This window comes from Punica granatum, chromosome 6 (genome assembly GCF_007655135.1).
Source record: "Punica granatum isolate Tunisia-2019 chromosome 6, ASM765513v2, whole genome shotgun sequence".
Classification (NCBI taxonomy): Eukaryota; Viridiplantae; Streptophyta; class Magnoliopsida; order Myrtales; family Lythraceae; genus Punica; species Punica granatum.
In genome coordinates this window covers 28,316,675-28,327,254 of record NC_045132.1, presented here as the reverse complement: position 1 = coordinate 28,327,254, position 10,580 = coordinate 28,316,675, and the positions used below count along the sequence as shown (strand labels likewise).

The window sequence follows — 10,580 nt, the reverse complement described above, 5'->3', positions numbered from 1 at the left end:
AAACCCTGAAACCCTAAAACCCTAAAACCCTAAAACCCTGAAAACCCTAAAACCCTAAAACCCTAAAACCCTAAAACCCTAAAACCCTAAAACCCTAAAACCCTAAAACCCTAAAACCCCTAAAACCCTAAAACCCTAAAACCCTAAAAGCCTAAAAAGCCAATTGTCATCATTGAGGAAGACTTGGTGCTCCTGCATTCATGAAGGCTGCAAACTTCTAAGCAATTCCTACACTGGTACCTTGAATGGTTTCTCTTATAATAGGAGCTCTTGGATGAGGTATCATGCTAGGTCTCACGGGAGGTGGTCTTAATGCAATTACACCTAAAAAGGTGACCTTCATGATGACAAGGTCTTCTACAAAGGGAAAGTATTTCCAGGTACTCTATACATTAATCAAAATAAAATTAGGAGGACCAAATTAATCCATTCAATATTGTCATTCTTAAATTTTTTTTAAAAAAAAAAGTGAACTTGTTTACGTGTGGTGTAATAGTCAGTCTGTGAGGGTTGTGCTGTTTAAGGTTCAAATTGAGGTAGGATGGGACTAAAATGTTCTTCTTAAGCTGCAGTTAATGCATCATTTACACCATCACCTGCAGCAGTTAAGTCCCCATCACCTAGCACATGAGATTGTCTAGCTTCCTCAGCAGAAGCAGTTGATGCATTATTTGCACCATCACTTACGGCAACTGAGTCCCCATCACCTAGCACATGATATGGCCTTGCTTCCTCAGTAGTAGCAGCTGAGTCCCCATCACCTAAGTTGGCCTTGCAACTACTCTTCTTATGTTTAAAGTGTTTGCACCTCAAGCACCTAAGAAGGCCAAGCTTCATTTTCATCTTGTGAGGATTAGCATCTTCTTCTGATGTCTTCTTTCCCTTAGTCTTTTGTTTGCCTGATTTTCTCTTCACAATGGGAGGTTGGATATGGTCAAAGCCAAATCTCTTCCAAATTGTCTCACTCACTACAGGATTAATGTAGTTAGAGTATATTTTGTTATTGGTCTCCTTATTTAGCCACCTATGGACAAATTGTTTAGTTTTTTTTACCATTTTGGTTGATGCAAGCAAGGACATGCTCGCATGGAATGCCAAACAACTCCCAAGATATGCATGAGCAAATCATTTCCTTAAGTCAACAGCACATTTTGAATGGGGAGGACAAGTTACCTTAAACTTTGTCCTATTGGGATCCCTTGACCAGTGAGGAGTCCAATAAATTGCCTTTTACTGTAGTTTATCAAGCTTAATTTGGACTTTGTTTGCAGAAGGGTCATTGGCTCTAGGCAATCAAAGCCTGTGTCTTCACCATCTTGATAGCGATATACATCCTTACACATTCAAGTATCGTAATCATGGGCTTACCCCTATATTTGAAGATTGTCCCATTGAACTGCTCACACAAATTTGATGTCACTGCCTAATTCTTACGCATAGTATCAAAGGCTAACATGCTCAATCTATCTGTAGGGATGTCATTCAGCCACTTTGCAGCACCCTTATTCAGCCTCTCAAACACCATCATAACTTCAGCAAAATGATGTTGTGTTATTTCCTTAGCATATACCCAGAATGTTCTTTCATACTCTGTGATGTTAAATTTCTTTATGAAGTTAGCAAAGATTTGTCTGCAACAATATATATGTAGTGCACTATGACAAACTAACTCCAAAGGATTATCTAGTCCTTGTATGAGAAATGAATGAATTAATGCAAATAAGTTACCAGCATAAGCACCTAAAGGATATTATTATATCCATGTGAAGGACAAGTAACTTGTAGCAATGGATTACCCTTTGTCTATCATAGATGAAAGTGAATCCCTTTTCCACTGGATCTCCCAGACCATTCACTAAGTTTTCCAAAAACCAAATCTACAATATCGTATGCCATCACATAAAATGAGTTGTTCTTATCCTGACTCGGAAGCGGTCATCCAAGCCAATCATGAGTCTACACCTAGTCAAAAAGCCCATTTTGCAAGCTTCCAAACAGATATACATTCTAAACTCATGAGTGTATAATGTAAATTACAAGCCAATAGTTGACCCATGATTTTTCTTTAATAGCTCATTAGCATAATCACGTAATTTTGCATATTGCTCCTTCTCTTGGCCTTCACAGATTTCATGAGCCAATTTCAGAGCTCTAAATACGATAGCATCATTCATCTTTACTCCATACATGTGGATCATGTAGTCATATTCTACCTGTCCAATTATGTCTGGTTGGATGTGAGACCAACTTAGGGGTTATCCACTCCCTTGTTGCAAGCTTGTTGGTCATCCTTCTAGCACATGTGTGTTGTAGAAAGTCTTCGCTTGGAAGACTTTAGTTACCTTGTTTTCTAAGCATAATGTGGCCCAAAGACATCCCTTATCGTTACTGCCCACATCCCTCTCAACACACAGAGCCCTGGCCCTCTCACTATCATTTTTCACAAAATCAACTTCCCCCCAATAAAAATATTCAAATCTCTCACAACACTCTTGAACTGCTCCAAACTCTCAAACTCCATTAATTTAGTGATAACAACAATACTTTCATCTTCTAGGTTGAAACATGGATACCTTATATTCTCATTGTCTTAATCTTCATCATGGATTGACTTCATCTCATCTGTTTTATAACCCTCACATATTTGTTCTTCTTCAAGGTTGGCAGCATATGTAAATGCACCAGCAGCAGCAAATGAGGATGTAACAGGAGTTGTGTATGTTCCATTTGCAGTACTTCATTCCATCTCCTGTGCACAGCTAAAAGTACCCACAAACATGTTCTCCTTTTCAGCAGCAGTCCTGTCATTGAACCTTCCTTCGCTCTTATATCCTTTTTTTCTTAATGGATTTGGAGGTTGAATAGCTAAATTTATCCTTGGACTTTCTCTTCATTCTCTTCCCAGACTATGTGCTTGCTTCACCTCCTTGCACTCCTCCTTCAGATCTTTCTACTCCTTCACCTCCACCTGACTCAACTCTTCTCTCATCAAACTCGTTTGAATTATTGTCATCCGGTCCTAACTTGTAGCTGCTGTCATCTGTAGTGTCCTCTTCCTGATCACCTTCCTCTTGCATTCTCTTTCTCTCGAGCTCTCTAACCTCATCTAAGGAAATTTCTTCAAGGACATCTGCTACATTGTGCTCAAAGTACAAATGAACCTTTCTATGGGCTCAATAACTTCTGCAAGTATATTAAACAATAATCTTGCATCATCATCACTAGCTAGAGGTTCAAGCCCAATATCCAAATCACTAAAGATTAGATTTTACCCTAAAATAAGACAATGGGTTTGGTTCTATATATGTTCCCAAGCATATCTAAAAGCCCTATGTTTTCGTCCTTCTTCACTTCCACAACACCACTTTCATATCGCAAAATGGGGTCTCCAACAAACTTTCCACTATGATACATAACCACATCCACTGTGCTAAAAGTGCTTCCACTGCCACGGACCATAGAAAACCAAAAATTAGAAAAAAAATCCCCATTTTTTGTTTGTCACATCAATGTCCCAACTCACAAAATTAGAATACATAGACATAGTAACCAAACTGTAATGCTTGTTCTCATCACCAACAAAAATGTCATCTTTTCGCTCAAAACAATAGCTTGTGAGAGTTAGCCATAGACATACCTTGGCTCGCGAACAAATCTGAAGTCTCCATCCATGATCAAGACGAAACAGAAAGAGAGCTAAGAGAGAGCGAAACTGATCTTTCTCCAAGAAGAAATAGTGTCGCGTCGCTCACGCTTGAGGGAGTTATGAGAGAGAGAAAGCGGAGAGAGAGAGCGAGAGTTATGAGCGAGAGATGAGAGGGAGTGATTAAAGACGGAACAAAAAAATGAATAAATTAAGGTAATTTCAAATTTAAGTGATAAATTGAACAGTTACATAGAAAGATGATATTGATGTATACATTGTTTTTTGTCCAGTATTAACGATAGATTTGATGGAGGAATGGATTTTATGTTATCAATGACTAAACTGATGTGACGAAGGATTAAATTGATGTGACAAATGGCCGAATTGACGTGGCTAAAGACCGAATTAATGTGCTTAAGGACCGAACTGATATGCCTAGGGACGAAAATGATATGTCCAGGAACGAAAGTTCGTTCCTGTGATAAGGGACGACGATGATGTAATATTTTTCTCATGGACGAAGATGATATGTCCAGGACGAAATTGCGAGTCGACTTTCACCCCCTACGGGGACCCAGTGGTTAATTTTCTCCGGAAGAACGTTCCTGTTCTCTCCCCTTGTTCTACAATTCTACACCCCAATCGAAAGACGAGCAGCGGCAGCGCCGTCTTTCTTGTGAAAATTGTCCGTCTCTTCTTCATTTCTCTACTCTGAATCGTAGTCCATAGTGCCGGCAGTTCATTCAATTCTAGGAGGACTGAAATCTTTCTTGCAAATTCTCCTTGTTGGTAGCAGCTGCAGGAAATTTTCTATTGGGGCCCTCACCTATATCATAATTAGCTCAAAGGCACCTGGGAAATCACCTCCTTCCCTTGATGAAACTGGAATCCAAACTGTGAGGCACCTTAATGGAATAGCTGCTGGATTTTGCGGTTGTTACAAGCAAATCAACGAGGAAGGATCTTCAGACATTGGAGCTAATCCTCCATCTACAATGTTTGTAAGGAGACATCAACAAAATGCTGGGTTTAGGCGATTTCAGATGAAAGTAAAATTCCCGAGGCGAAGGCCGTTTCGCATTTTCATTGCATGCCTTGCCTTTATCGCCCTACTTCCTCCACTATTTCTCCACTTCAGACTCAGTAGCTTACATCAGGTCTCTGTCGATCTGCCTGCATATCATTTACGATAGCTTATTACCTTATGTCTGGCGGGTAATCGATTGCATACCGGCCACCTGTTAAATTCAAACTCACTGACAGTCGGCAATATCTGAAATCTACTCTTTATAGGCGCAACTGAGAAGGTGCGCTTGGCTACGGGATCCACCTCTTGTTTGTGCTCACGGTGGTGATACAACCGAGGCCTTTGCCAATACAGTAGGCGTCCACATCATACTTTTGCTACTCCCCTGGAAATCGTCTGTGTCGGAAGAAAATCTCAAAATTGAATTTTGTTGTGAAGTTGTCCCCATATAAATTTTTGTGAAGGCGCCTGTGTTTCATCTACTTGGGATTGAAGGTTGTACTTGATGCAAAAAAGAAGGAAAAGATATTGCATGTGTATATATATATAAGTACTGAGTGGAAAAGTCCCAAAATGTGCTCTACGATCAGCCTATATGGACTGCACGTTACCTAAATGCCTATTAATATTTTCCAACGCAATAGATGATGAGGTTCTTTTGTATTACTTGCAGATGGCTGCATTTCATGCTGCTCTTCATTCTCAAGTTGACTGCATTGAGATTGATGTCTCTCGATCTTCGGACGGAATCTTGCTTGCTCTCCATGATAGGTCAGAAAGTGCTAGTTTCTTCTCTTTCTTTATTGCTTTCTGCCTGTGTGTGCATCTTTCAGTATACATAGAACCATAATTTATTATCTTGATCCTGCGAATGCTTCTCTTCGTTTGTGTGCACAATGTACTACAAATTGTCTGAACTTTCCATTCATCAATGGCAATTTAAGTATGAAATGAACCGAGCTGTTGACTTCTGCAGTAACCAAATTGTATCATTAAGTGTAACTATTTCCCAGAATGATGAACATTCTGTTTGCACAAATGCAGTATTGAGTCAATTCATTGGTCCCATTGCTTGTCATTCATCATTATTATGATACTTACAGTTCTTATTTACCTGAAAATGGCAGGGATCTTCAGCGTATAACTGGTGATAGAACTTCTAGAGTCGGTCACTTGACTTCAAGAGAGGTCAGTAACCCAAAGTGATCATCTTTTTCCTCCCACTCCTCTATTTGATCTTCGCTCGTGCAAGTCAACCATGTATAAGTGGGTCAACTGTTAGTGCTATGTTGAAAATTTTTTTCAAAATAAATCCTCGAACATCCTTTTGTCCTTTTTGGTAAGTAATGTTATGTATATTCGGTACAGCTCTTATTGATGAACCTAATTGATGATGAAGAGATAGAGAACATTGACAATTTGGAAAAACTACTTAGAGATTCTGTATTCGAACGACATACACAGAAATCTTTCAGCCTCACTATGTAAGGATTCAATTAGAATTTAGGATCCTAAAAGCTTGTTGACTTTAATGTATCCAACTTCCACGCTCAATACCTTTTTACTGGTTGCCTTATTTGTGGCTTGAAGCCATGAACTTTCTTAGAAGAGGTTTTGAAGGAATGCTAAGGGAAGGAATCAGAGAATTAGACGACAGAGGAGGGAAGAATAGGTGAGTTAGCAGAAAGAAAGAACAGTCAGCAGAATAAGAAGGGCGGAGATCTGGGGCAGTTTTTGGGGGTAGAGGATGTGAGAGAACATATAGAGAGATTTCTGTAAATACATCGTCTTAATTTACTCATTTAATATTGCAAATGGGCGCATCACCCAATTGCTATTGCTATTATAACCCATATACTAATAAAATTATTAATGAACACGTCGACATTCGCAGTCACTCTAATGAAATTTCATGACCAACCTGATTTACCTGTAATATTTGCTTGCTAGATGATTGCAAGTCTATTAGCTTTTCAAACAACTCTCATTGGAAATGGGATGTTAGCTTTTCAATTGAAAAAACAATTATGCTGAATTACACAGTGTTCTGCTTCAGGAAAAGTTCGAGGAAAACTGTATGAAAAAAAGATAAAGAGAAATCCAGCTTTCATACATTGAAAATTCTTCTCTTTTTACTAACCTTATGTTGCAACTACTAAAATCTATGATATATCTTGGTAACTCTTATTAAGTTTGCATTTCTAGCTTGTGATCACAGATAAAGGAGCTCAAGCCGATTCATCAATATACAGAGAAGTTTGTTGATGTAACAGTTACAACACTTGAACAAGCTTTGATGGTATTTCTGGTTTCTTTCGTGCTTTTAGATGGTGCTTTCAGCATATATTTGTCTGAATCTCTCAAGTTGGATGCAATTGCCTGATTTGTTTCTCTTTTACAATTTCTTCCCCATAGCCTACGCATTCGTTTATTTCACTATATGAAATCTCCATTAATGTCTTCTACTGTGTTTCTCATGGACATTAAGTTCATATCAAAATCAGTTCATCAGGTGATTCTTGATGCAAAAATTGGTCCCCCGTCATTTGAAGATGGACTTGCGGAAGATATTCTCTCTGTGGTAATAGTCCTGATATAGTTTGTGCCCCTTTTACCCAGAAATTCTTTTTAAGTGGTTGCAGTATGTAATAGAAAGGTATGGATGCTCTCTTGTCAAGAAAAGATTAAACAATTCTCTTAAGCTACCTAGTTGAGCAAAAGCATGACAATATGGACTATGGATAGATAGCCATCTGGACTCTGGAGGGTAATGGCAGTAAATCCTCAAGTATTGAGGTCTATCCTCTTGTGTGCACCTAAACTCGCTGCTGCCCACATAAGATATCACCTTTTCATCTTTGAAACCCTTATTTTACTGAGAAATATATATTGGTATTGAGAACCAGAAGTATGAGAGCTGATAATAACACATGGCGATTGCTCAATTCTTGTGAATTGGCAAGAATATCCTTGAGATGTGAAATTCTTCTTTATGACTATAAAGGATGAGGAAACTACTCATGAACACAATCATTTGTTTCTCTTATTAACAGAATACCTGAATTCAAGCTGCCAGCTTTTAGAAATGTTGAAATCTGACATTCACTTATGCATTCTGTCCTTCTGTAGTCGGCCAAATTCATGGTGATTTTTTCTTTTAATATCGATAAGGGTGGATTAATAAGTTATGCTTGCATGTATGAGTTCAAGCAATTATCTTTATGAACAAATGCTGATGTATTTGGACAGATGAAAGGATAGTAAGATTTTCTTATAAGGTCTGCCTTTTTTCCCCTTATATGCATTGGCTAAGCTGTATTTTATATGCATTGATAAATCCAGTGAATAAATTTATTTTTGTCTGTATGATGTAAAATGTGAAGTAGATCCCCGCAAGGTAGGTTCGCCACAAAATACTTAAAAAAATTACTTCTGAATTTCAGGTAGTTAAGACAGCATGTACAAACTGCCTTGTGTGGGCTAAAAGTGATACTTTAATAAGGGATGTCATCAAATTGTCATCAAACTTGTCGGTAAGGGCTTCTCGTTCACTTTTTTGGGCGGGTGTAATTTATTCAGTGAGTGAGCTCAATTTAAAATTGTGTTGGCACTATAATCGGCTCGATTCATATCCGACCCCAGAACTTAAGTTATTTTCTGGCGGGACTTCTTATAAACTCACATATGTGGCGTAGCTTTTTACTTGGTCAGGTCAAGACTAATCTTTCCAGGCAATCTAAACTTGGTTGATGTTTAACCAAGCTAAATACATAGTTGGTGCTGTAATCGCTCACGTCTCCAACTTTTAAGCCTCCTGTCTTGTCAATATTGAATGAGAGTAATTAACTACTCATTGTCACCAAACAGCGATACTGGGCAGTCAGAAATGCTACGACCTTATAAAGGTTTTTTGTCATCCTCATGAAACTATCGCTGAAGCATCAGGAGGATTTCTTTCATTGCAATCAAGTTCTCAGTGTTTTCACTGTGAGAAAGTTAGGAAAGTTCTGGGGTAGATTACGGGGAATTTATTTCTTGCCTAAAGCGTGGGTAGCAGCACTTTTTAAATTTTGATCTCTAGGAATTTTTCCTTCTGATCCCCTGTTTATATAAATAGCAGGAGTTGAATGCATGTTATGCATCGTCCCTACATTCACATAACTGGCACTTGGTATTAAAACATGATGTATGGTCATGGTACTTGTCAATTTTAAGTGCTTGGTGCTGAAATTTTTTCTTTTTATTTTGTCTTTATGGCTGAAGTGCTTCGTGTTAATGTAAATACTTTCCATGATATTTTTCTTCCTCTCACCCCTAAACATTGTAATGGACTTTTTTACTATTGTAAATTTATCCTATTTAACTAGGTGAGCTTTCGATGTTCAGTATACTTACGATGTTCTATCTTTTTCTAGGTGGGTTACATTGTTATGAAAGAGCCTTCTACAAGAGGAAGGACTAATTTATTGAGGGTCAAAGGCGCTGGGGTTGCTGGTGTTTATCATCCATTGATTGATAAAAAACTTATGAGTATTCTGCATGGGTATAGTTCAAATCTTCAAACTGAACTGTCGTTGAGTATCACTGTGCCTTCTTGCGGGGCATACCTTCTGTTAGGGTAGTCTCTCCTCCGACAAGCTTGGCCCAAACAATCCAATTTTTTTGCCTCAGACGGTCAAATCTCGATCTAATTTCACACTGTAATGGGGGTAACCTTCTGGAATCCCCTAGCAGTACAAGTAACAAACTTCTCTGTACTTAGCTATTAATCTCTAATCAGTACATTCTAGTACACATTACTTATTGTAACGAGGGGTATCTGTACTGTCAGCGCCATTTTCTTTCGTCTTGTTTGGCCAGAATGCAGAAACTGTGATCATGCAACATGGCATTGCAAATGGGTTATAATCATGTCACAGACTTGGTAAAAGCTTTATAATTTTTCCGGTTTTAACAGGAGTCGGAAGAAGGTATACGCGTGGACTGTTGATGACGTCAAATCCATGCAGAGGGTGATGTTTGAGCGTGTGGATGGTATTGTTACAAGTAACCCCACTTTACTTCAGCAACTCATGCAGCGTATCAAATCGCAGTGTCTTGAAGAAGGTTTTACTTTGTAAGTCTGATCGTTGATTTGAGATTTTTCTTCCAGCACATGATGGTTCTATATATTCTGTTCTCACCTGACATTCAAGTACTTCTTGATCATTGAATCATTAATTCCCATATTTCGTCTCTGATGCATTATCATATCCTCTGAAGATTGTGCCTATAAATTGTCATACCATTCACACATGAAACGGGGCAAGGATTCAACTACGAGGATTATTGCTATTCGCACGACTTTATATGTCATTCTTCTTTCTTTCTTTCTGTCACCATGTAGTTCTATCTTCTAACTGCTAAATATGGTGTGGAGCCGCAAATTACATAACACGTGTGAAACCACAAGGCCCAGATCCGAGTCAAAGTAAGAGCTCGGGGAGGAGTGATCTAGTTGAGTTCTTAATTAATTTCGATGTAATTTTAGTTGTTACCCTTTAGATAAATATTTTGAAAATTTGAGTTGTTTTGAAATTTTTAAACATGTCAGAAAGGCACATCAGACGAAAAAATTATATAAAAAGTCACGTCAGACGATCCGTCTGTAACTTTCTATCTCTCGAGGATATTTTAGCCTATTTTCTCAAGAAGATAAACTGCGGAAGAACAGCTTGATTTACTTTGGGACAAGAGGGTAAAAAAAATTAAAAATTAAAAATTAAAAAGGTAGTGGGCAGGTAGAAGGGGCAGGAAGTGGGAACTGAGCCTGCCTCATATCTCGGGGGAATTTGGTTCCGTGGAATTGGGATTCCCATTCCGGGCTAATTCCAGTTCCCAAGTTTGGTTGCAATTTTGGGGGGGTTC

At 38.5% G+C, this 10,580-nt stretch overlaps 1 protein-coding gene across 5 annotated transcripts; it reads left to right on the top strand.

Annotated features, from left to right (window-relative positions):
- The first annotated feature begins 4,152 nt into the window (after positions 1–4,152).
- Positions 4,153–9,910, top strand: LOC116212495 (glycerophosphodiester phosphodiesterase GDPD4). Of its 5 annotated transcripts, none has more exons than XM_031547133.1 (10): positions 4,156–4,331; positions 4,443–4,803; positions 4,940–5,026; positions 5,347–5,444; positions 5,801–5,861; positions 6,892–6,972; positions 7,162–7,254; positions 8,117–8,206; positions 9,089–9,291; positions 9,631–9,910. In XM_031547133.1, the coding sequence occupies exons 2-10, from the start codon at positions 4,642–4,644 to the stop codon at positions 9,791–9,793; spliced, it is 1,038 nt and encodes a 345-aa protein (XP_031402993.1). In that variant the 5' UTR covers positions 4,156–4,331; positions 4,443–4,641; the 3' UTR covers positions 9,794–9,910. The 5 variants fall into 5 exon arrangements, with proteins under 5 accessions (XP_031402996.1, XP_031402993.1, XP_031402995.1 ...); XM_031547135.1 differs by having other exon boundaries at positions 4,163–4,331; positions 9,089–9,216; XM_031547136.1 differs by lacking the exon at positions 8,117–8,206 and having other exon boundaries at positions 4,153–4,331.
- Positions 9,911–10,580: the final 670 nt, after the last annotated feature.